The following is a 27,523-nucleotide window of genomic DNA, read 5'->3' on the forward strand; positions in this document are numbered from 1 at the left end:
CTTTCAGAGGAAGGTGCCCAGTTGGTGTTGGCATAAAATGGCTAAACATTTTATACTGAGGTTCCAGTATAAACTCCCTCTGATGAATATCTTTAGCTTAAAGAGAAAATGTCACAATTAAGTGGGTTTTCATGTTTTTTGTCTCTAACAACAGCTGTAGTCGGTGGTGAGGGTTGGAATGTCATCCAACCCGTAAAATGGGAGCTTCACCTTCAGGCTCAGCACCTTTTTCACTGCACTCTTTTAAAATGAAGACCAAGTACCAATCATGTTGTTCCCTTAGGTCACAGCAAATGGCTTACGCCCTGATTTACACAAAAACACACAGAGTGCTGTGTAGCAGCGATAAACGAGCTGGGAGGGTCCCAAAAGTCTTCATGATAAATTTCAGATACTTCCAGAGATCTTAGTGCTTTTAAATGTTGAAAAAATGTACAAAAAGACAGACAGGCAGACATTATTTAGATGTTAGAAAGGATAAGTAGGTCTGCAAATACAAATATCTTTTCAAACGTAGCCAGAGCTGGATATAAATCTCCAAACTTTTCCAGTCTTGAACTCTTCCCAATTAAATTAGAACGTTTACACTACCTTTAAGGGTGGGGATGTTTACCTAATGAACACATTTCCAGTGAAACTAATAATAACCAGTTTGAAGTTAAACAATGTGACTGAAACTACAATGTTGTACCCTAAGGTATAAGGCACTGGTACAGATTGTGTGTGCTTAAATCTAAATTTGTAAATCAGTGATGTGTACCGGAATAGGATAAAAATCTGCTCCATGTTTGGCCTCCTCTTCATATTTCCCACTCTCGCTGCTGCTGTCCATCGATTTGGAAGTGGTGTTCTTCCCCACGCCCATCTTTTCTTCTCCGATATCTCCGTCTTCCTCTACCTCAGTCCCTCCTGTGTCTCGCTCTGGTGTGAACACTGCAGATGGATCCCTTAGTCCAATATCATCATCATCGAGGAGTGCCTGACCTTTTGCAAAAACAAAACCAAACAATCATTAATATCCCGATCAGCATAATATGTTGTAGTTACACAGAGGGGAGGCCACAAGAGGATTTAAGGTCATATCTCTTGATTGATTGGAACTGGTAGATGTGTTTTCTAAAATCCAGTAAAGAAAGGAATCAACCTTCCAGTTATGTTTTCAAAAACGGCTAAATGTGCCTCTCTTCGTTTTACATCAGGCCCTTTCAGTTCTGTTTTAGGCATCTGTAGGCGTTCCTGGTTGCTGCAGATAATAATTATCCTGAAGACTTAGCTGGGCGATTACCTGAGAACGCTAACATTTTCCTTTTGCATGTAATCTCTGACACAAATCATTTTCACATTAGATACACAATTTTAGTGTCGACATGCTAATTTTGGGTCAGCCATCTGATAGGCGTAAATACAAATCACCCGTTTTTATTTCTGCTTACCATAAAAAGTCAAAAAGCTGTTGATTCAGTGAAATAAAGTTCAAGTAAAAATCACAGATTATTAATGTGTTGAGATGGGGAAACTGACTCCTCTTACCAACAAGTTACAGTCTGACAGGGACATGAAGAGTGAAAGGGACAGAAAAAGAATGTAAAGAATGGGAAAAAATGGCAAAAGAAGAGAGAAGAGGAAGAAGAGAGTAATTGAAACTGAGATAACATAACAAAAATGTAATAAGGCAGAAAAAAAGATTTCAACTTGGGCTTTTAGTCTCATGATGGTTGTGTCTAATTCTCAGTTTCGTTTACATAGTTTTTTTTGTAAAAGGCGACCATGACGGATGTTCCTCTGTTCAGTCCCGTCATCTTTCCTGCGGCCTAAATCTGCATTAAAAGAACTTCTGCATTACTTGATTCCTTTCACTGAATCTTTCAGCTATGCACTGGAGTTAAAAGTAAAAGATGATGGCATCTCACCATGCCAGGATACAATTTACAGTCATCAAGTTTACCACATTGGCAGAAGTGTCAAATTAGTTCTAGGCTTTTAATGAAGCATTTGCACATTTTGTTTTTTTCCAGGGTGGACTGATGAGACAACATGCAGCTTTAGAAACAGGAAGTGGGTGAATAAATTTGAATTTATTGTGGATTTTTAACCACACTTGTCAGAATTGCTCCATCAACTTTGTGAAATCCTAACATCATTTCTTTATCATCGGAGATTGACAGGTCAGGTCAAATTAGGAATACTTGGAGATAGGCGGGTTTTCCAACATTACACTGATCCAAAACACACATTCAAGCAACGTTAAGCTCGACCATACCAATGCCTCTATGTGAATCTTATTAAATATTCTGAGGATTATGTTTAAAATATCCACGTGGAGTAATGTCAGATGCTTGCTGTCAGTGTGTGGTCAAAATGCCACTTTCTATGTTTGACACATCTATCTTCTAAAAAATACTCCAATTACTGTATGGTATCAATCACGGCACTATGGAAATAAGAACTGCCCAAATAAATCCTTAAAAGCTCACGTCAATGACTTCTGAACTGTGCATGTACAACCAAACTACGAAAACAGAATAATAATAATAATAGTAGCTGTTGAGATTGTCTTAGTGTGTTGATTGCACAATGCCGTTTGTACGCATTTTAATTACGGGTGTAATCATTTATTTATTATATATATATTTTATTTTATTTATTTTTTTAATGTCCCAGGCATGATGCTGAACCAGCAAGTAAATCTGCATCAATCGTTACATAAAGCACAAAGCAGTCAATTGTTTTACAAAAATTTGACTTTTTAGCTTAAAATAAAACAACTCTTGAGGTTGGAAGCTTCACACTGTTGACTTGATTCAAACTCAAATGGATTTTTGAATTGAAAATTGCAGTCCATCGGTGGTAAATTAAAATCTTTTTGTTATAATTAATTCAGCCAGATGCCTGAGAAAATACAAAAACCATATTCATTGAAGATGTGGGCGATAAGCTGATATTGCTGAAACAGAGTACTTCAAGTGTTAAGTTTAGGTAACTGGCATTCCTCCCGTTAACGTGAAGGTTTTCTCTAGTAAGAAGAGACCTCCATTGAGAAACGCTTCACCGGTAAGAAGGGAAAAAGAGTCGAAAAGCTGAACGGAGTTGGCGGAAGACCGGACTCCAGGTTCACTACGACACCTATGAAGAGAGACTTCACAGACATAACTTACAACTGAAAAATGCAAGGGAATCTTTCTTTTCTGAAAGATTCTCAAATAAGACATTAATAACGCTCGTGTTTTGTTTGCTACAGTTAACAAACCCTCCTGTGTCTGTAGCATCTGAACTCCACTCTACCAGGGCCTGAAATGAATTTTCTAACTTCTAAACAGAGCATTCAGAAGATTAGAAGAAAATCTGTCCATCAATATCAAGCCCAGCACCTATGCTATGTCCAGTCAAAACTAATTTTTACAAAATGACACAATTCTTCCAAATGAACTACAAAAGCTCCTCCTCCTCCTGCTGTCTCGATGTTTTACTCACAGCTTTTTTTAAGAAAGTTTTGCCTGTCGCAGCGTCTGATTTGATTCAAATAATAAACTCTTCCATGTTGTCAGGTGTTTTCCCACAGGCATTAAAAACAGCAATTATCAAACCACTGTTAAAAATAATTATCTGGACAAGCTGGTATTGTAAAAATACAGACCCATCTCAAATCTCCCGGTAATGAGTAAGGTTATTGAAAAGGCTGTGTTTTAACAGTTAAATACCATTTTAACAATGATCAGCTGATTTGACGTCTTCCAGTCAGGTTCCCGTGTTCACCATAATACAGAGACTGTCCTTTTCAAGGTGTTCAATGACATCCACATAAATGCAGACTGTGGAAGAACCACAGTGCTGGTATTATTGGACCTCAGCGCAGCATTTGATGATGTCGATCATGGTATATTACTAGAGCCAGTGGAAATCTGGGTCAGGCTCTCTGGTACAACACTTGACTGGTTTGAGTCTTAACTGACAGGACAGGTATTTTTTTTGTGTCAATAGGTAACTTTACATCAGTTGACAAAAATCCCATGCAGGGTTCCCCAATGTTCCTTCCTCAGTCCCCTCTTATTCAGTATCTAGATGTTCCAAAATAGCACCAAAATACATTTGGTGCTATTGAGTCGTTATCCTTCCAGACCACTCAGGTCTCCTGGTTCAAGTGTATTCTCCATCTCCAGAATCAGAACCAAACATGGAGAAGCAGCATTCAGTTCTTATGATCCACTACTCTGGAACAAACTTCCTAAAAAACTGCAAATTTTTAAAAACAATTTCAAATCAAGGTTAAAAAAACCATTTGTTTAGAGTTGCTTTTGATTCTTCTATTTAAACTATTAACTGAAACATCATTGGTCCCGGTAGTCCAACTTTTCTTTACTGTCCTTTATTATGCCACTGCATTGTACTCTTATGTTTTCTTTTCTTATGTCTTTATTATGTAAAGGACTGAGCTGTCTTGTGGCTGAAATGTGTAAATATACAAATAAACTTGCCTTTGCAAATTTCACAATGCTAAATGCTTTGTCATAGGGTTTTCTTTTAGGACAAATTTCTATTCATTTTTTTAACAATGACATATTGTTGCACACCCTAAAGCATGTGTGAATGTATACTGCAGGGACAAAAACATAAATAAAAACATTTTTCATTAGAGCCAACTTTGAACCCTGATCCAAGCCACCAGATGGATTATGGAAGGACCACAGAAAAAGGTTTTTACTTCTTGCCACATGTGTCAAATTTAAAGCCGCTTCATTACCTTAATAATTATTTCATTTACCCCTTTTAATTCAAGTCAACCCTCTCCCTCTGCTTCTACTGAAATTATCTCACCAAGAGCGAGCAAAATATAAACAAAAAAAAATACACAGCCACAACAAAAGAAATTACACCCTATCCAAATTATGCATCTATACAGTTTTCACTATTTGGGGCTTACACATTTTACTAACCTTCTGTTTTTTTAATAGTAGCATTATGAAATGTGTTGCTGGGGTTTATAAACTTAAGAAAAAACTGGGAATGCTCTGCCACAGCCAGGGTGTAGGTCAGCCTTAGGATGTCATCATTTGTTTATTTTAATGCATTTTATACAAAAGCTAAAACATGCAGCTCCAGTTCACTGAGCACATACAAAGGTAAAGCTGTATCTAAGAAATATTTTCATTTACTTTCAATTGGCTGCATGCGACATAATTAATTACAATGAGTGAATCGAAACATTGCCAAAAAAAAAGGTACAAAAAAATGTCTGCATGCACATAAAATCTGGTTATGTTTGCATTATGGTTATCTTTTAAGACGAGCACTGTTCCAAATTTCATGCAGTATTAACCGTGGTATTATTCTGTCCATCTCTGGATCCTGGATATTTCCAGCCCAGCAGCAATTGGCACCACCAGGGGAAACGCCTCAGCTTTCTTAAAAGCAAGTATGAACAAGAATAAAGCAGGTTCTTACATCTACCCCTCCCCCCATATTATATTATGAATAAAAAAAAAAAAAAAAACAGTAATTGCAACTTCAATCATATTTTACTGAAAGAATCACGTCTAATGAGCCCGTTTCAGTTTGAACCCCGCAAGACGACACTGCATCCTTAATTTCTCTGCTTACTTCCTGCCTGTATTTGTCTGTCAGGAACAGACATCATGAACAGAAAATAGAAACCTATAAATAAAGACTAAAATACATTTCTCCTATCCCTTCAGACCCTGCCCTTAAACTGCCTTTTCACAGTCTTCTTCTATCCTCCTCAAAAATTGTAGAACCCCACACCCTCCCCAGCCACTATCACTGCTTGCAGTGTAAGATGTTGGGATAGGTGTAATACCTAGTTGACACATCCCATCACTCCTGTCAAGCTGGGCGGCTGGGAGCATCTGTGTGGGAGGAGCAAGAGAAAGGAGAAGCAGGGGGTAGTCGAAGAAGAAAGGAGGAGAGCAACCAGAAGAGGTGGTGGGGGGGGGGGGGGGGGGGGGGGGCACAGAGGAGAATCACACAGGGGATAAAGAGGAAGAGGAAGGAGGTGAGACAAAAGTTAATTTGACAGAAAGCATTTAATCACAAACAACACTATTAGTGTGACTAATGTGCTGATAAGGCGGCATTAAGGCAGAAATAAAGACTGGTTTCACAGTTATTCCTTTAACATTGAAACAAGATGTAAGAGGAGCTTTTAATAACAGTAACAAAAGAGGTCAGAGGTCAAGATTTACAAGAAACCTGAGATTTTATAATGTCTTCAGCTGAAGTTAACCAGCAAGTCAGGAACTACAGGTTAAAGATAAATTAGAGACCAGGCTCCTTGTTAATACCAGAGTGACCTTGGCACACATCCTTCTTAGAGGCAATCATAGCTCAACAACATAAAATCTAACACTGTGACTCTGAAGGGCCATCCAGTTCCTAAAAAACTAAAATCAGATGATGCAGTTTTTCAACCAGCATGAACTCTCACATACCAAGGTCCGTAGAGGTGTAAAGTTAAAGAGTATCTGACCCTTCAGTTTATTAAAAGAAAATCCACCAGAATATTAACTCCTTACAGGATTTTCCACACCTCTGCAACATATGTATGTTTAGCCTTGATGTAATTTGTGTTTCTCTACTCAAAAGAAAGGGGTAAAAGAAAATTGGGTTTTGGATGTGTTTAGAGTGAAAAAAATATGGAAAGTTACAGTTTTGATGCAATCATAAAAAATAAAAAAAAAGAACAAAAAGATTTTTCAGTGTCTGGCCTTCTGAATCTTGGTATGAGTCTATCAGGAGAAAACCTCTGTGTAGCTGGAGGAAAATCTAATCTAATGAGCAGAAAGAATATCAAAGCAACCTTCCTTAACACCACATCAGAGCCACAGACTAATCATCTCCTTGCCATGCTGAAATAATGCTGTAATTAATGTAAAAGGAGCCCCGACCAAGTATTGAGCGTATAAACTTTGTAGTGCATGGGCGTACTTTTCACCAGGCCGGGATTTCTGTTTTAAAACAACCCGTTGTTCTTATTTATTATAATTCTTTTCTGAGAAACTGAATTCTAGGTTTTCCTCAGCTATAAGCCGTAATTATAAAAACTAAGTGTAATGAAGTTATATAGCTTTCAATTTACTGAATTACTGAAATAAACTTTCTGGTGACAGTCTCTGCAATCTAGACATACTTCTAATGCTCAACTTCAATGATGCTGGTGCATAAACATAATCAGCATGGAGATATGGCAGTACAAGTCAGGGAAAAATAACTATATTTCATTTAGAGGTTAAATATCACCTTACGCTCATGTTCAAACTGGGGAATTTTGTACAACATGTGAAAACACATCAAGCTATTAACCTAAGTGGTGTCCAGCCTGAGTCTCTCCCAGCGCTGTGCATCAGCTGTGTGATATGTAGCCCGACAAAGTATCCCAGCAGCCTCTGGGTGACTTAAGGTCTAAAGAGGCGTGTGCTAACAACAGAAGAGCCATGCTATTGTGGCATGAAATCCTCAAATACCTCGGCTCCACTGTTGCCCAAGAGACAAAACCCCTCAGCCTGACTCATCTGTGCTTAGTGTCTGCTGGTTTTGACTGGGTATCCATCAACGCAGTCACACACATGACCCAAAAAAGCACCAGACAACCAACAACAAACAAAAATAAAAAAGGTACAGAAACACAGAACAGGAGCGAGCCAAGACAGGAAATTGGTTATGCAATGTAAGAGAAATCTGTAGGTTTATAAATATAACTTATGTAAAGGAAAATGTGTTAGAGAAGGAGGGAAGTTCTTTTATGCATAAGAGAGTTCTGCAGAAATAGGTTAGGCAAGTTAGTAGGGAAAGGAACTGAGTAAGAGGGAGGGATAAAGATAACATCTTATTTTAACACGGAATCACTTGGCTCTCCAACCTGATCTACGGACCACCGAAGTGGTGCTACGTGGGAGTCCAGAGCAGGATGAGGACCTGAACCTCTAACATTACAATGGTGTGCATCAAACTATGTGTATCACTGTCTTTAAAGAGCAACAAATACTGAGACTAACATGAGATTTCAAGTCATATTAGTGTTTTCCCGTGAGTCACTGTGTCACAGTAATCTGAGAAATGAAGACTGGCATGGACAACTTCACCAGGACCTGCCCTCCTAGGAAACCATGTCTGTTTCTGTGTAATTTGTTCAGTTTGTTTGGGATGGCTTATAGAATTAATGGACTGGCAAGATCTCATCTTATATTAAGGGGAACGGAGGTTTGGACAGCATAAAAAAGGAAGAGATTCAGCTGACTGATAGAAAATGCGCACTTGTATTTTGTTGAGAGTAGAGATGCAGTAGGTATTAGTTGGCTTTGGTTTTTTTTTTCCACAGTCTCAATTAATTGGTTTGCCTATTTTAATGAATTCCATAAACTACAGTAAGGAAATGGTGACTTCTTCCATTTAGCTTGTAATCTGTCCTGTTAAAAGTGAAAAAAAAACATGTCCCTTTAATATACTATAAGCTGTAAACAGGACTACGTATAAAACAGACAACAATAAGCAATAATAAAAACTCCCAGAGCCAAGGAAATGTTTGGGGGTTCCCAATTTAACATGCTGTAGCTCAAATAAGAAAACTCACTAAGGCTTTCGAAGGTCTGAATGCCTAGTAGCAAAGGAAATACAACCCACAACCTTGAACCCCGTTTTCTACTGCTGATTTAAATGCTTTGACCAAAACCGCAGAAACAAATTTTTTAACATTCAAATGTTTTTAAATTTAATGCAAATCTCTGTGTCCTGCAGTGATTGGGAGTGGCATTATAACTTCAGCCAGAATCAAGATTAGTGTTTACAGATCAATACGTGTAAAAGGAAAAAAGTATTCTGCTGCACAAAGATAAGCACATTTTAACCCAGTCTAATATGAAGATCTATTTATTCTAGAGTACTTTCTGTTATTTCAATGAAACTGTCACTAAAGCTTATAAATGTTGATATTTTCAAAAGAAAAACTGGTAACCAGCTGATGATGTCTGAGGTTGGAAACACATCCAGCAGGCTCAGCTAAATTAACCATTTCTGTTTTTTTTTTTAATAGACATCATGGTACAGATGCTGCACTGACTTTAAGCAACATTTTGTTTTGTGACATGCCAGAAAACTAATCCATACTTGTATCTGTTACACAAGTTACAAGACGTGACAAGTGTAAATGCTGAGTCATTTAACCACTGAAGAAAGAAAAAAGTCAGATGTGGGGAGCGCCGGGTGTCCTGTTCTGGTTTTGTAACTTGAACATGTTATCCAAGAAGTTCACGACTTTGGTTACAGAGCGTTCATTTTAAATGTTACTGTTTACAAGAGGCAAACATTATACAGTAATAACTGAATATAGTTACTGAATATAACTGATAAGCATCAGTTAAAAGTTGTGCATCTTTGCAGATTATTTTGGATGTAGATCCTGAATGTGAAATGTATCTCTCACAAACAAATAAATGAATGAACGATTTTAAAAATTGGTTCAGTTTATTTACAAAGCAACAATTTTTGCTGAAATCCAATTTCTTTTGCGTGGTCATTCAACCTACTAATTAAATGTGAGCGCAGTCAGGCTTTAGTCTGAATGGTTCACTACCCCAAAGCGACCCGCGTGCACAGAAAGAGAACGTAGATGTCACAGCAGCACTGTTTACAGATATAATAATATAGGTCAGTGTCTCGGTGTTATTAAGTTGTTCAGCAATGGGAGCACCAAGATTAAGATCACATCATAACAAGAAGGTAAGGCAAGAAAAAAAGGGAGTACAACTAATAACAATGGCCTTCTGTGGAGCAGAGACTGTCGTTTCTGTAGAGAAGACTGAGTGGATGTGTAGTTGGAGCCAGGACAATGAAATGTGACAAGACGGTTCGGACTGCGGACGCTTTTAAACTATCGAATGGGTATCCGATTTAGTAGATTCAAATTTAACTACATACATTCAAATTCGATCCTAGACAAAGTCAAATTCAGTTTGACTGGTCATTGACTTTGCAGTAAAACCTCCGTCTGAGCGAGCAAATGGAGACCAAAGCTGCAAAAAAACAGCTGTTTCTAATCCAATTCTAATCTGATTTGGTTGTAAAAACGCAGGATACGACGAAGAGGTGAAAAATTATGACGTTCGACCCTTTGATAAATGCTTCCGTTGTAATTAAACCAATGGGAACGAGCAGGTATGCTTAGAGTTCATTTTTATCACAGCAGCCCCTTGCCCCACACAGGATGCCACCAGCAGCAGATGAATGGGAGTCTTTCCTCACAATTGTTCTCAGGGAACATCTACTATAACCCTGTTACTGTAACTCTATACTAGACAGTTAAACCCCCCACAGCCTCAGGCGCCATCTTTTCCATTAAGCCCAGCAGGGATCTAAATTCAAGGTATTCGTTGTTGCTCTAAGTTGGTGAAATCCTTTAAGCCAACATAAGATCCGACTCACACTGCCGCTCAGTCATGCAACCAGTTTCACTTGTTTGTAAAATAACAGTAGAGAGGCCTTTCATTCCTTCCATCCTTTCCTGTGTCACTGAAGACACACTCCAGCTTTCCAGCAAACAACGTTATAAAACTACAGAAAAGTGGGTCATAACGTATAAAATGCTGAGATTGTACTGTTACAACACTTTCACGAGCTAAAAATGGCATGTGTCCTGGCACAAATAAAGCTGTAAAACTGGGTTGGCGCCCTGCAATACTCAGACTGTGATGTCTAAAAATAAATGGCTAGATTTGTGTTAAAAAGGTCTACAATGGATGATTTTTGTCGTACACAACCAAAGAGCCATAAATCACATCATTACATAAACTAAGCACTGTTGAGACCCGATAGACCGTGGCTGAGCTGGGCTCTCCTAAAAGAAGTTAGGAGGAAGGTACAGAGCACCAGGAAGTCTCTGACTCTTGGTCCAGACGTGGACCAGTTTTTAAAAAAGGAATATAATGGGTCAGAACAGTTCTAAGGAGCTGGATCCTCTCCAGGGAGAAACATTTGATTTTATGTTAAGAAAATATGAGCCTAAAAGCATCAAGTGCATTTATTGATTTCAGTCTAGTTCAACTTTCCTTTCCCTCATCGCACCACTGCAATCTACTCCCCACCCCTCCCCTCCCCCCATCAGTTAAAGCACTTTCAATTGCCTTGTTGTTGAAATGTGCAGTAAAAATCCTAATTCATAAAAAGTTGTTTAAGGAAGCAGGAACACAGCATTTCAATTAGATTTAAATATGAACGGCAATAATACAGCAAAAGCTGAAAACTATTCATTATGCATCACTTGCAGTCACACTGTAATTACTAATTACTCCAAGGGGACATTTAATCATGGGTCACAGCTTTTATCTCAATATACCAGCACTGACACTGAAGAAGCATCATGTGGCTGCCATGTGATAATCTGCCTAGAGGCTGTGTGAACAGTAGCCACATGCTTGCTCGGAAGGAGGGATTGCTGCAAAGTCAATGACTGGTGACTATCGATTGGCTTTACATAATCCACTAAAATTAACTGTACTGGAATAACTGAACTGAATTTAAATAGGATGAGGGTCAGGAATCAACATGTGTGGGGTCTTGAGAAACTTTACAGGAACAAAACCAAATTTAAATCAATGGTAAAAGCAAAGTTATGCTAAAAATGCCAGCTGTTTTTGCAAAGTGGTAAGAGAAAGTTGTTAAGGCTGTTTGTTTCTCATCATTGTCCTGTTTAACACTTAACAGACTAGTTGAAATGCTGTTGTGTGGGTCAGACGATGAAAAGCGTGGAAGTCACTGATCAAAAACACCGGATTTGTCCTGTAATGTTGGGGTTACCAGGTGGGTCTAAAGCTGTCAACGTTCAGAGGAAAACCCTGGCGAAAACACCACAGAGGAGGTTTTCTTACTCATATGAAGTGAGGTGGTGCAACAAAGGAGTGTACTGATAAAACAAATAAGACTGTTAAAGATAAGATAAAACAGGGCTTTAGTAAGAAGTGACGTGAAAACCATCAGAGGGTGAAGCTCCTCAAAAACCAGAAGGAGCATTAGACAAATCCCAAAGACCGATTTAGAATCAAACCCAAAAGATAAAACTGCCTTTCTGTAAAATAAAACTGAAAAGCAAATAATTTCAGGAGAAATACAAATTATAAATAGTCCAAACATTGCTTTTATCAGTCAAGATCATGCTTTAAAGGTTTTCTGACACCAAATAAATCCTGGATAGAAGCAGAAGCTTATTTTTTGTAGGTTCTCAGATTTTACTATTTAGTAACGTTGTTTTTACCTCCATTGGATCTAGATAAATTGCTAATACCTACTAGTGGAAAATGAAAGTATTTGGAAAATAAAGTCACATTTGACATCTTGAAGCAAACACCACATGTCCAGGCAAATGTTTCATGCCTTTCTTAGGATTCAGACACAATAAATTAATTACTCTGGCTTATAGCCTGCTGATTAATAATTTCAGCACCTTCTCAAGAAAATTAGCATGGTTTTGGATTTACTTGTCTTTGACCCAACATTAGTCTGGAGGCAAACTGTTTCCAGTACAACGAGAGAGAGCAAGTCAATTAGTAACTGTCCTTAGCATGCAGCTACCGGTCCACTCATCTGTCCAGCTGCTGATTACATTTTGTTGAAACTTAGATATGAAGCAGGCCACTGTTTGCTCCAGATTTTTATTTTTTTTACAACATCAAATGACCTTAAAAAAATCCTTAAGTGAGGCACAATATTTCTTTTATCCCCTCGCTGATTCAGTTAACAGGATTTTACTGGAAGAAAGCTGCAGCTAACCGTTTTGTAAAGTGTCAGACATGCAGAAGGTACAGAGGAAATGTTTCAGACCAATAAAAACAAAAGCATAACTGGAGTAAAGTGCATCAGTCTGTGATTGTTATTGTGATAACTCATTACTATTTTATCATCTACATTTAAACCAAACTGCAACAGGTATATCCTGCTTCCTGGTGAAAGAATGCTAACTTTAGCAGTTCTAGATAGAACATATTTACACACGAAGGTTTTTCATCTTAAATGCAAAGTGTTGTACAATTTTAGCCTAATTTCTGCACTGAGTGGGTTGTACTTTCAGCAAATGGCATGTTTTAGAGTCTGTATACTCCAGTTACGATTATTTGATTACTATATTAGTTGCAAATTATCTTAAGAATCGATTAATCTCGATTGTTTCAGCCCTGGTACTTTATATTATTTTACTTAATCTTTACTTAAAAAAAATTCAGTGTATTTCTTTTACAATCAAAGATTTGACGTTATTTGCCCCTGAGACATCGAGTGCTGCATCATCTCTCCGTCACAAGGCCAGCTGAGGTAGTTACCTTTAAAGGTTATAGAGGTGCACCCCTGTATGAGTGTAGTAGTTCTGGTTGGAAATACTGATCCATGCTAAACCCCCGCCATGTTTCATTTGTGAATGCGATCTGTCTTGTCGGTGCACAGGTTAAATGATTTACTACAATTGAAATTAAAATGTGCATCGTTTCCATCTGACAATACAGTACAAACCTGTCTTCATTCAACACTATTCTCAATGTTTAGGGTCTCAAACAAAAATACTTAACTTTTTCTGTACACATCATCTCTCAACAGAATAATATTAGTTCAAAATCAAGTGAAACTGCCTTTAAGCTTTGATTTGGGATTGCTAGCATTTTGCCTGATTTACAGACTTTTTATGGTGTTTTTATAAATTGTTAAATGTTTGTGTGGCTGTGTAATATAATAACTGAGTAATATAGGAAAAACTGCTGTGTGTAAATGTGGTCCAAACTGAGACGAAACATATTTGTCTAAACCGGGGCTCAGACTTGTGTCTAAATGGGGTCTGCGTAGAGCCTCAACATCAACACCCCAGGTTTCGTATTTAGTGAATTTTGGTGCTTCTATTCACCAAATCCAAATCGACGCTTTGTTGGTAAAAAAAAAAATCAAGACGTGACCCGTTTCCAGAGGTGACAACGATCTCATTGGGACCGACTTCTTCATCTAAAATAAAACTAGTGATGTGTGTCAGCCAAACTCTGACCCAAGTTAATTTAGTCTATTTTAACTGAAATTGATGAAAACAGGAATGTAGAGGACAGTAAACATGGAAACTGGTTTTCCTTTCAGCCCCATTTCAAAAGAAATTTCGCTGATGTGTCAATTTAAAGGAATCGGTTAGAACATGTGAAGATCCGTCTAGCCAAAGGATGTTTCGGTCACACCCTTACACAAACACACATAAATGATACACTTCCAGTGCTTTGTCTTCTACCTGAACCACTGGTGGGTGGGAGTGAGTGAGGGCCTCCATACCAAACAGTACATGGTCATACAAAACCCTGTGAAAGGTCCTGCCATCTGCAACTCAAACATTAGTCTACACAAAAGGATAACTGGAAGCAATCATCGTTAAATCCATAAGCAGGCTTGTGTGTACTCCATCAGACTTTAAAGAAGGTCTTTTGAATGCAAAGAAAATCTTTTAAATCCTTAGTTTTTGTCTACTTGTTTCACACGGCCACATGTGACCTTTTGTAAAGAAACATTGAAATTGGTTGGACAGCCTTTAAAACCCCTAACCCTATTTTAGAGATGGATCGATCAACTTTTGCAGCCACTATCGATTTCCTGGTTTTCTTTGAGGCCTGATCTGCAAATTATGATTTTCTTTTTCCTAAGGAATGGAACACATAAAAAATAAAAAAGATGTGCTCCAGGTCCTCTAATGGAGTTGGCAGGTATAGAGAGGAGCTCGGAGAAAAGCCTCCTGGATGCCTCCCTCGGGAGGTGTTCCAGGCACGTCCCACCGGGAAGAGGCCCGGGACACGCTGGAGGGACTATGTCTCTCAGCTGGCCTGGAAAGACGTCAGGATTCCCCCAGGAGCTGGAGGTGTCTGGAGAGAGGGAAGTTTGGCCAACTCTGCTTAGGCTGCTGCGCCCCGCGATTCAGTCCTGGATAAGCGGATGTCAACAAGTACGACTCAGAAGAAAAAGTGGCTTTTGTGTTTATACACTGAAAATGATGGGAGTTCTTACATTTTTTTATTAACTAAAGAAATAAGAGGAAAACAATCAGATTTGTTTTTTTTTATTTGTTCTGTCAATCACCGATCAGAACTGATAGGGGAGAATTGACCCATTCCAATCTCTGGTCAACTGATTGGTGCTGCAGGGGGACAAATTACTGTTAAAGCTGCTACAGTTGAATGTAATTAAATAGGTTAATCCACACTGCTTTCCTTGTGTAACAATCATATTGTGTGTTTTTCTGCTGATGTTTAATCCCCGTTTTACATCATTTCTTTCATCTCTCAGCACAACCTGGAACTCAAGAATCCACAGTCGCTAACTGGGTAAAACTTTCCATATTTACTTTGCTGGTAAACAGATTTTATAGAAGCAAAACTCAAAACAGAACCAAGTTTTTTGAGCCACGTTGTCAGGACCAACGTGTTGTAATAGTACAGCTGAGCAGACACACCCATCTTCACAGTGCAGTGTGAAGGCTGTGCCCGACCCAGCGACACAATATAATCTTTATCACATGCTGCCAACAGAAAGACGAGCCAAAAATCCATTTCTGCGACCCAGTTCAATGTAACCTGGCCCATGAACCCGTCGTCTGCCTACTCAGACTCACTCAGAGAATTTGTTGAAAAGATCTGAAGTAAACATATGTTAAGGATGATTTATGCTGGGAGAAGGGAAGTGTGGGTAAAAGCTCCTCGTGCATGATGCTGAACATTTTTCCTTTTTACTTCTAGGTGTATGTATGCATGTGCATCCATTTCTTATTTCAGCTATTAGAGCAAGCTGTTTTGGAATTAGAGTATTTTCTTGTGTGCACATACATGGTCAGTGCAGGTATTACAGTATAAAGAAAGTTTTTTTGGACTATTATACAGTAGACAATATCCATATCTGTGGTTGCAAAGGCTGCTTTGATGCAATATTTAGTGGGTTATTATATTTCAAGTCCCACGCATGCACATTTTGCATGCCAGTAAGAAATATGGCCTGTTGGATGAACCTTCACTGCCCTCAGGGTTTATGTTTACAGAGGCTGTGATGCTAAAGCTCACAAAGAGTGGTGAAACACCAATTATGGAAAAGAAAACAAGTGAGAAAAATGTTGGTTAACTGGAATAGACGTCGCAGTTTTTAGGAAGGGTATCACAACTACATGTCTTCTTAATATGGTGGAGCCCAAGTAGCAACTAACAGTTAAATATGTAAACTTAAAAAAATTCCAGCAAGAAGAAATTTTATTCAACCTCATTAGACCTGATGTAACTAGACATGATAAGTTACATCAAGTCTAGTTACAGAGTTACTGGAGTTTCCTCCGGCCGCATGGAGTAAAGCGTAACACAGCAAAGCCCTGGCTTGGCAATATGTCCATAGTCAACATGATATATTTTAGCAGCAGTTGGTATAATTGTAGCTTTCATGAATGAAATCATTAAAAATCGACGTACACATTTTATTTTATTTATTTGTCATTTGTAAGTACCTTAATACCATGAAAATGAGATATTAATCAGTCATTAAATTTTAAGACAGCGAGAGATAAAAACTTTTATGCTTTTACCTCTAAAAACAAGTTTAACATGTTCCTTTAATCATTTTAAGAAAATAAGAATTATCAACTGCAAACCATAAGAATAAAAATTTCCAATAAAAAATAGTTTTACTATCTTAAATGGTTTTTATTCCATACATAAAGGTTTTTACAGCCGTTTAGAAATAACGGCTTAAGCAGACGCTATTTTTCAAAAGGAACTTTTAAACAAGGCTGCATAGTTATATGAACTAAAAATAAAGGATTTAGCATGTTCAAACAACCCATACCTACTTAATTTGTTTAGTTCAGGATGAGACGTGCAAATGAACAGTTTCCTTTTAATTGCCAATTTAAAAACATATCCTCTCATGTTCCTTTATTAATAATGCAGTCAGGTCCAAGGGCAACAACTAGAACACGTGTTCCTCTCAGTCTGTGACATTTTCAGTTTAAAAACGCCATTACACTGGCCTCTTACTGCTAGAATACAGGATGTGGTCATATAGACATTTGATCTACATGACATACTGTGAATCATTCTGCAAAAAACAGGCAGCTTTGCAGATTGGAGAGTCATTCAGAGCTGCCACCCAGAGATGTTTTCCTGCTTTTTTTCCCGCTTTGTAAACTCACTATTAGATATTGGAGTGTTTTGAAAACCTTGATTGATTTTTAAACATACTGCCATCAGTCCAATAAAACTACAAGACGTTTCTCCATGTTTCCCCCCATCATCCTCTTCACGCCGCCTTAAATCAAGACTTAAGGAGGCGTGCTCCTCCATCATAAGTAGGAAACAATATAGTTCTTCCCCCGCCAGTAAACTGGTAACGTGTGAACACGTACAGACATTTCATAATTTACTAAATGATTTGATTTTTTTTGAGGGGGCGGGCGGTCCTGTTGAGGGGAGGGAGTGACCCCCCTTTTTAATGGTAAAGGAAAGCCTGAATGATAGTGAAACAGCACAAGATTGTCCAGGATTGTCAATCAGGCATAACAACCACAACATAGGGTATGCAAAGGGGGAAAGGGGAAAAAAAGGATTGTGATAATCAATCCTCCTAAAATATCAACAATAAACTCTTGTGGGTGGGCAAACCCTCAAAAACTAATCATATGTTTTGAATTGTTACTTTTGGCTTTTATTGTAGCTTCGTTGCTTCCGAGGGAAAATGAAAAAAAAAAATGTCAGCATTTTTGCTTAAAATATTTTAATCAAAAGATGCAACGATTCTGAATAGAACCAGTTCTAAAAGTATCAAAATCTAAAATGACGTCTTGTATTGTTCCCAGGGTGCACCAGTCCTGGGTTTATTCCGCCCTGGAAATAGGCTTTATAACTCAACTGTATTTGTTTATGCTTTGTGTGGTTTGTTTGCAACAACATAAGGATTGCTTCTTGGATCAGTGTCAAATCCCACGCTAGAGTGGGGCCATTTGCAAACTGATCTTTGGCTGTGGTTCAAGCATGACTCGGTTATGTACACTGAAAGAAATCCAGAAGGCTAACCAGCAGCTCCCCATTAATGATGACAGCACTGACGCCACATATACATGCAAATAATTAGAGTGCTACAACTCACTTGATGAGGAGAGACTGTCACAAATTTTGGGTCTTGTTAAAAAACACAAAGTCAGATTTTCAGAGCATCGGTAATGGTGCAGACTGCAGAACATGAGGCACAGCCCAGGATGACAAAAAAAATGCCTCATTTTATCCTCAAGAAATATAAAGTTATTTTTTCCAGCCGACCATGGATCCAATGCACCTTCCACAGACTAACATTACCTTGGCCTTCGTATGTTACATCATCCACAATGAGCCTGGTTACATATGCTGTGACTACACACGCACACACCAGCTTGGTCATGTCTCTAGGACACCATCATGAATAAAGAAACAATAAATCCTAATGGGTTTGGAAGCTTTCAAGATCATGTATAATAGTCAAGGTGGTCTTTAATTATCAGCTCTGCTTTCCCACGTTAACTTTATCGAAACTATTGCAGAAAAATCATTTTATATGTGCATAATCAGCTTTCCAAGACTATATTTTGAACATTAGAGTCAAAATAAAGTGGTCCATATCTTAAAACCTTGAGGAATTTGTGCTCATAAAACAACATACAGATAAGTCACAGTTCCTAGAAGAAATGTACCTCTGGCATGAGTCAGTTTGCAAAAAAGAGAAAGGCTAAAGAGGGAATGGGTTCTATTTGCTCATAAAAAAGGTCTGAATCACTGCATCGAATACTAAAGGAGTTGTAATTTTTTTAATGTTCTTTATAAAACGATACGCTTTGAGGTGGCAGGTTAACCGGCAAGTTCTTGAGCAGCATTTTCTCTAGCAATGTTGTCTTTGAGAAACACTGCAATATAAAGATAGCATTTTTGACAGAACATTCCTATAACATTAGTATTACTAATAATAATGCCTTCTACATTCTTTATATATCTTAATATATGCTTAATATGTTCACTCCATCTTTCTGTCTTACTCACAAAGATCAGTCTAGTACAGCCAGGGGGAGTAGTTCCCCTCTGACAGCCAAGCCGGGTCAAAACCTGTCACCCCGTTATGTGTGGATTTTTGCTACTTGTAAGGTGCAGGGCCTGAGGCACTATTTTCTATAGCTGGATACGGAGGAGAATCATGGCTGCTACTAGCAGGACAGTGAGTGACGCCATCATCACAAATCTGGGGCAAATAAAATAAAAAAACGCAAATATTTTGCAGGTGCTTGCGACATTCTTTTCCGGCGCAGTCAGGCTCACGTGTAGCGTGTGTCTGAGCACCATGGCAGATCTCCGCAGAGAGTGATACAGAAAACAGTAAATTATAGAGGCGAGTTCATGTAGGGGCAGAAATGACAAGACAAAATAACAAGATCATTTAGTTTGTTGGGGGGTGGGTCGACCCTCCAATGTAACAACAGAGGAAACACTGTCGAGGTGGAATGAGAGGGTAAGCTTTTACTCATCAGGCTCTTCTCCTATGGATCCTCATTTGAAACAGGGAGGCAGACACCAGGTCCACTTAAAGACCGGGCCTAAAACTTTCCTTTCTAATTAAATTTATTGTTAGGACCTTTAGTTGTCTTGATATCGGCCCAGAAGGCTGAAGGTATCCAGTATCTTGAGATTAACATTGTAGTCCTAATGTTAAAAGGATGGTTATGATTTCTTGAAGAGAGGTTATATGAAGTTATCAGTGTTAGTTCACTTAGCTTTGCTAGGAAGATGTATTGCAGCACGTTTGTGGAAAACTAAATAAATCCTCAGGGCGCTGGAAGGGTTATGGCTATTGAAGTGAATGCTCCTCAGGTTGCAGGTAATTTAATTTATTTTAAACAGCTCAAAACGAAAATGCTTAAACCCACTGGATCCAAAGCCATGTAAGTGAATATTAACCATCTGGACATTCACAAGAGAAGGTTAGACTTGTTGCCGTTTCTCAGCCGAACACCTTCTGTGTTGCTACATTGATGTTATGTTGACGTAGGCTGCTGCCTGAATCATTATGCTTTATTAGCTGAGACCTGTCGCTCCACCAAGAGAGATATGAACTTAGACGTTTGACTGGCTGTCATCTCTGCAACAGCATTGAAGATGGCTCATTCTAGTGCACAGCTTCAGTCCTCGAGGGCCGGTGTCCTGTAATGTTTAGATGGGTCTCTGCCTCAACACACCTAAATCCCTTAATTAGCTCATTAGCAGGACTCTGTCGAACTTGAGTGTAAGCTGAAGTGGAGCGGAGTTTGACATTCCTGCTCGACATCATTTCCGGGTCTCTAAGTCATTTGGAAATCATCCAGGCTGACTCAGGGTCAGATAATTAAGCGGATTGGTCCAGGTCACCCAACATAATTTTCTGTAGTAACAGGGGAAATTGTTCTGATAAGAAGCATTTAAAATGTGCCAACTTAACATTCTATAGATTATTGAGCTGCTTTAAACTACTATAATCAACTACAACAGGGGTACTCATCTGACTATGTAGTAGTTTTCCACCACTCTGAGGATCTCGAAGATTTCCTACTAACTCACTGCAGCAGGACTCTGTGTGTCCTAGCTGAGGAAGTCAGGTCAAAACAAGCGACTTCCTCTGAAAAAGCTTTGAAGGAACATTTTAATGATACCAAGAACGTGTGCTTGTTAGATATTAGGACAGTTAAAGCATTTTAAAAGCTGTAATTCTAGGATAATTTTCTCTCTCAGTTTACGGTAAAACCTATAAAAAGCAGAGAACCAAAACTCAAAAATTGTGCTTACAACATTAAATGTACCACTAAAACCATAAAATATATTGCTAAAACCTACCTCCAATGTATGTGGGTTTAAATAGTAAGTTTATTTTTCGTATAGAGGTACTTGATTACAAAAATAAATAATAATAATAATAATTACAATAGGCCCTGCTCGGGCCTAATAATAAAAAAATCGATTTACTTCAGTTAAATCAAGCACTGTTTTGTCAGACCTAAACTTCAACAGTAAACTCCAAAAGACAGTCTGTTTACTTTTTGTACTAAAGTGTTATTCTGAAAACTGAAACATGCAAGGCCAAAAAAAAGCAGTTTTAGACGAGATGATGCAGCCAGTAGAGTAAACACCAAATAACAGAGTTGCGTCATTCTTAATTTGAAAAATTCCCATTATTTTCAAGATTTTTACATTTTGGACATCAGACTACAAACTATTGCCAGAAAACAATCCTTTGTTTGGCATTTTATTCAGACCCAGGTTAGAAACCTCAAGTCTAACTCAACCTGAACATAAAGCTGTCTATAGTCCCAAATTAAATGATGGATAAAATTTTAAAAGTTGTGATATGGCTAAATCAAAGATAAAGCATCTCATTTGAATGGAAATCAAAAGAACAATCACCACAATTATTCAGCATTATGAGATTTTTGTCCAACTTTACAATTATTTTCTCTCTTCTACTCATAGTTGTAGTAGTTCAGGGTGTGACCCTGAAAAATACTTTTTACCAGTTATTTTTATTTGATTAGGAATCTGTCAGTCAGTCATTTTCTACCGCTTATTCCATAGTGGGTCGTGGGGGAACTGGTGCCTATCTCCAGCAGTCTACGGGCTAGAGATGGGGTACAACCTGGACAGGTCGCCAGTCCATCGCAGGGCAACACACAAACAACCATACACACACTCATTCATACACCTAAGGGCAATTTAGAGTGACCAATTAACCTAACAGGCATGTCGTTGGACTGTGAGAGGAAGCCGGAGTACCCGGTGAGAACCCACGCATGCACGGGGAGAACATGCAAACTCCATGCAGAAAGACCCCCGGCTGGGAATCTCACCCCAGGACCTTCTTGCTGCAAGGCAACAGTGCTACCAACTGCGCCACCGTGCAGCCCAGATCAGGAATCTGTCATAATATGCAGGTTAGTACGAAATGAGGTGGGTATAGGACTGGGTTTAGGGAGTAAAATAAAGTAGAATATTAATTCCCTGTTATCTGTGTCTTTCCCTGACCTTTAGCCCCCAGTTATCTGAGGCAGATGGTTGGTGATTCCCAGCCTGGTTCTACTGAAAGTTGTTCCTCTCCCTGGTCACATTGTGTGCTCAGAATGAAATATTGCATTTATAATATTTTGCTAATTCCTGGAACATTTTTCGGATCAAATTTGAAAATATTAATATAAATGTTTAACTACACTGACTTGATGTAGCTGGATTTTAATACGACGTGTTTATTGTTATATAAAGTGCCCCCAGATTACTTTGGCGCTATATAAATAATCAAAATACAATTAGGTGGGTTGAAGAACGAGTTTAAACACGTGGGCCTTGGTTTGTTAGGTCACAGTGGAGCATCAGTGGACGCATGGTCACGCAAGCACTCGAAGTCCTCTGATAAGCCGGGGAAAAAAACGTTAACACATTAAAACGGCACTAGGTTCAAGTTACCTGCTGTTACGACAGACCAACTGCTTCCAAAACTAAGGATTTTGATCAAATGAGGCTTACTAAAGTCTACCTGTATGGTAAATCCGTCACAGAGGATTAGAAATGTCTCGTTTTTGTACACACCTGCCCGATGAAAGAGAAGACGGAGCCCACTTCCCCTCTCGGCTAGCGTTACGTCCGCTGGCTCGTACCCGTGGCTTGTGTTGTTGTAGCAGGCAAAGAAGCGGGAGACGACCAGCCGGAGAGCAGCTCAAACAGAAAAACCTGATGAGGAAAGTCTGACTCCTCTGAGAACAGCTCCTTCTCCTCGGCTATGTAAATAATGCCTCGGACGCGTTTCGAAACACCTCCTGGACGTGCAGCTACTGCCCCGGTAGGGTTATATGCTTTCATAAAGCCACGCATGCTCACATAACTCAGTCACGATCACTGCCAGCCTGTTGTAGCCCCGCCTCTGGGTCGTAGCCCAGCCAATCAGGAGCGGCAGGGATGTCACACATCCTCTATAACTGAGGACGTCAGAATGAGCATGGAGCAGATTTTGTAATACTAACTTTTCTTGCATAAGCCTTTTTTTTTTTTTTTTTTTTTCTCTGCTCGTTAGTTGTTTTACAAGAGCCAACGCTAGCACCCTTCACTAAAGCATTTTAGTCCGCACTATGCTGTGGATTTAGGTAATGTATTCTGCCACACTGCCACCTAATGGTTGATCCATGGCACTGCAGCCGTTAGTCACATTTTAGGTTGAGTCATCAGTGGCATAACTACTGGTTTGATAACATGGCCCAATGTGCATACAGAGGGTAACAGTGTGTATCTGGGCAATAATTTCACCGCTTGTCATGTGCTGCTTACTTTCTCATATGCTTGTGGATGTTGTGCATTGTTTAGGGTTACTTATTTGTTTCACTTTGCACTCATGATGGTTTACAATAAGGACTTTGCATACACTTATCGGGGGCATGAATATCACATTAGTTCAGGGATTTGCAGTGGCATGATAAAAGGAAGGAAAGAAAGGCAAATAAAAGTTGGACTGCACAGTGAAATCAATAAATACCCTCGTTTTTTTAGGCCCATATTTTTCTAACATAAAATCAAATGTTTCTCTCTAGGGAGCAGGCAACTCCTTAGAACTGTTCTGACACATTATGCATCTCGACTAAGGGGGAATATTCCTTTTAAAACCCGGTCCACGTCTGGACCAAGAGTCAGAGACTTCATGGTTCTCTGTACCTTCCTCCTATCTTCTTCTAGGAGAGCCAGCCATAAATATATAATATATATATATTAGACTCTGTTTATGTAATACAGACCTGCTTTGGATTTGAGATTTGAAAATGATTAGTTACTTTTAATGATGGAAAATTAAAACGTGTCTTTAAAAATGAGAATAATGCCCATGAAGTGTGTGTGTAAATTTCTCCTTTTAGATAGTTTGGCATGTCTTGACCTTTTTCTAGTTTAGTTTTTGTCTGTGACCATTTTGAATAAAATTTTGGGAATTGTAGTTTGAGAAGCAGCTCCTAGGTTTTGTACATAAGGCCAGCATCCTGCTGTCCTTTCTTAAGGTTTGTCTTAGATAGTTCCTTTTTTAATTAACTTTATAGTTAAAGTGAGTTGGGTTATTCTCTATAAATTCTTATAGATGTTTAGCCTAGTCCAGACCTTTTAAGCTTGCCTGTTTTTTCTCACGACCCCGAGCTGTTCCTCTTCACCAGTGCTCTGTGCTTGCTCAGGATGTGGGTATTGCAGCAAAGTAAATCGTTGATGCAATCTGCTGGAGACCTTAGATACACAGCTTTTTACTGCTTGGCTTTCTGCTGATTCTGACTGTATCGAAATGCAATTAGATGCAGTTTGATTGATTAGCATCTTCCTAAAATTGACATCCTTTCTCTTAATTATTGCACTGATCTTTTCTGGTTGAGTCTCTGGCTCATGTGACTTTTTAATTGAACCTGTATCTGGAGGACCTATTTTTGATTCATTTCATCTTTCTTTTATGTGTAACAAATTTGCTTGAAATAATGTACTTTTTACTTCACGGAGCTGTATTGAATCAGAGTTCATTCATTGGTCATTACACCATTTATTTAACTGACTTTAAAACAATCGTTTTTGAAATTTTTTAAATCCTAAACATTCAAACAAGTTTTAGCTATGTATTTTGGCAATCCACGCCAAGTTTATGCTCTCATTATGTGTTTTTGTATTTTAAAGGGTTGAAATGCCTGTTCTTCCAAAATAAAAAAAAACCTTAAATGCTAATTTACGTTTTTGCAGATTTTAAATGCAGATTCTAAAATGTATGCATTTATGTAGAACTGATTTTTACACTAACTAAAATATACAATTTATATTTCTTGCTGATGTTTTTTAATCTTTATTATGTTCAAGCTTATGTAAGATGTCTTTTATAAAATATACACTCATCTCAGTTGCTACAATTGCTCAACTCTCAGTACTTGTACATTATCTAAAATAAATTTAAAACTTTTTTTCTGTACTTCAATTTTCAGATCCACCTTAAAAATGCCAGAAATCAGTTTAACAAAGTTTTAAACAAATGGACCAAGATTCATATTTGATCAGGACTGTAGACCATCGTCACTTTGTCCTTAATTTAACAAATCATAGCAAGCCTGCCGTTCTTTTCATTTTATGGTTGTATAAACAGAAAACAATTAAATAAAACAAATGAAATAATAAAATAAAACCACTCAACAAAATAATACAGCAGGAAACAGTTTTGTTTCTTATTCTAAAGACAGATTAACCAAACATAAATTTGCCGCTCATGTTAGATTGTGATGGTTTTATACTTTTCAAAGTAAAAGAAAAACCAAAAGGTTAAATTTGGGCACAATGGTATCTTTACAGTGCCTCAAGTATTAATAACCCTGAAGTTTTCACCTTTTGTTGCATTACAACCCCAAACTTTAATGTATTTTATTGGAATTTATACAATAGACCAACACAAAGAAGCGTGTAAATGTGAAGTAGAAAAAAACTTTTTTTGAAATAAAAATCTGAACATTCTGTCTTACATTGGTTTCAGGCCTTTTACCTGACAAAAGTGCAGAAGAAGCTGATCTAGCAGGGGCTGAAAAAGTAAAACCAAAATTGAATGGTCTGGCCAACTTTCAAAAGGCTAAGAGGGGTCGAAAACTAACACTAGGCATTATGATGGTGAATCATGGTGGTGACAGCATCATGCCATCAAATGTTTTTCTGTTGCAGGAACAGCAAAGCTTTGCAGAGTAGATAGGAGGATGGAATAAACCTGTTAAACGGTGAAAAAGACTTTTTATGACCTGGATGGAGGTCCATCAGGACATTGATCTTACGCATACAACCAGACCCACAGTGGAATGGCCCAGTCAAAGTCCAGACTGAAATCCAATTCAGGATCAGTGGCAAGACGCGGACATTTCTATTCAAATATCCAATCTCTGTCCAATCTGACTGAGGTTGAGCTGTTTTACAAAAATGATCGCAATATTTTCAGTGGTAGAAACACACCCCAAAAACCCTATAGCTGTAACTGCAGCAACATTGGTAGCAATACAAATACACGCCACACTCTGCAGGTTTCCCTTGGAAAATTTGTTAAATAGCATTTATGATTATTCTTCCACTTCACAATCACATACTACTTTATGCAGGTCTTTCACACAAAATCCCAATAAAAATTTTTTGTTTTATGTTTAATATGTTTGGACAAAAGGTGGAAACGTTTTTGCAAGGTGCTTTCTGCAACCGCTGTAAATCTCTCACCAACAGCTAAAAAGCTCCAGATTGTATTTACATACAACAGTAAAACAATAAAATCATGAGCAAATGCAAGCGACGAGTAAGACTAGTAAAACCCAATTTCACTCATCAAAACTTCAATTCAAGGTCTGCAAAGCTTAAACCCATAATGACGAGAACCACAAGGCCCAAGTGGGTCCCGATGGATAGACCACCCCTGACTGAAATATTGCTTATAAGTTTACATAAATGTTTGCTAAACTCAAATTTTTTCGCTTGAACAATAAAACAGAAGTAGACGCTCGGTGAAAGTGGCAAAATTTGTGGATCTTTATTATAGTGATTTCTCAAAGGTCCAACTGTGCCGTACATTTTACTGTGCGACTGAGAGTCCGCATGCTTGTGTACACTGAACAAACATGTTACAGACCTAATTCAGCATACCTGTCCACAGGAATTTACTTTTCCAATCTCACCAGTTAACATAATCTTTCAGATTACTAAAAGACAGAACTTTTTAAATAATTTCAATCACTAAACATGAATGTATCTAACAGAATTACACACGAACCCCTTAAACAAATTTTCAGTTCTGGTGTTGTTCCATCATCCAGTGCAGCACAGATGAGACCAACCCAATGCAGGATATATTAACTATACATATATACAAACACTGCTTTTCAACAGTGGTGCATCAGATGCAGATATCTACAGGGCCTTTATACATAATCAGAAAACTGTAGTGCAAGCTATTCCCACATCACATATTTCAAACATGCTTTAGTTCTCTGTTTTTTGTGATTTTTACAAAATATTTTTTCTTTGTTCTAAAACATCTTGAGTACCAAGCCAGTGTTGCCAGTGCCTCTGGATGAGTGTGTATGTAGTTTCCATGAAGACTCGGGTCGGATCAGTGTCTCCTTTTCAATTGGTAACCCTTAATATCTGATGACAGAAGCACAGGAGCTCTTCTGTGGGTGAAAATGAAATGTCACACAGGAAGCTGATTGCCTCTCTGCAGCAGTTCTTTAAAATCCAAGGAGAGTTTCCTGATACAACTGAAGGAGTGCAGTGGGGAGCAGAAAAGAACGCATGTTTCCTGTGTTTTACAGTACATACATTGTGATTCAGCAGCGGTTCTAAGTGCTAGTGCAGAGCCTGAGGTATGGGTGAGGTGGCTGAGTAATTAGACGTGCTAATGAAGGAAACACTACCGAGAGAATCCAGCTCTGTTTTATATCACATTTTCAAACAGCTGCATCGAGTTCATGATGTTTTCGTCC

The 27,523-nt window shown here is 38.4% G+C and overlaps 2 protein-coding genes across 9 annotated transcripts in view; both read right to left on the reverse strand.

The window, feature by feature from the left end:
- slc23a2 (solute carrier family 23 member 2) overlaps window positions 1–23,059 on the reverse strand; it is a 53,093-nt gene extending 30,034 nt beyond the window's left edge. Inside the window, exons 1-3 of one of the 2 annotated variants that reach the window (XM_047381589.1) lie at window positions 22,608–23,059; window positions 5,813–5,861; window positions 761–984 (exon numbers count right to left, since the gene is read on the reverse strand). In XM_047381589.1, coding sequence (XP_047237545.1) covers window positions 761–984; window positions 5,813–5,861 — 273 coding nt within the window. In that variant the 5' untranslated portion in view covers window positions 22,608–23,059. The remainder of the gene's footprint in view (window positions 1–760; window positions 985–5,812; window positions 5,862–22,607) is intronic. The other variant, XM_047381590.1, reaches the window with a different exon arrangement.
- Window positions 23,060–26,546: 3,487 nt separating this feature from the next.
- Window positions 26,547–27,523, reverse strand: part of kcnip3b (Kv channel interacting protein 3b, calsenilin) — a 79,819-nt gene continuing 78,842 nt past the window's right edge. For all 7 annotated transcript variants that reach the window (XM_047382594.1, XM_047382593.1, XM_047382592.1 and 4 more), the window contains one exon: window positions 26,547–27,522. In XM_047382594.1, the coding sequence (XP_047238550.1) occupies window positions 27,475–27,522 (48 nt within the window). In that variant the 3' untranslated portion in view covers window positions 26,547–27,474. The remainder of the gene's footprint in view (window position 27,523) is intronic.

This window comes from Girardinichthys multiradiatus, chromosome 12, assembly GCF_021462225.1.
Source record: "Girardinichthys multiradiatus isolate DD_20200921_A chromosome 12, DD_fGirMul_XY1, whole genome shotgun sequence".
In the NCBI taxonomy this organism is placed as follows: domain Eukaryota; kingdom Metazoa; phylum Chordata; class Actinopteri; order Cyprinodontiformes; family Goodeidae; genus Girardinichthys; species Girardinichthys multiradiatus.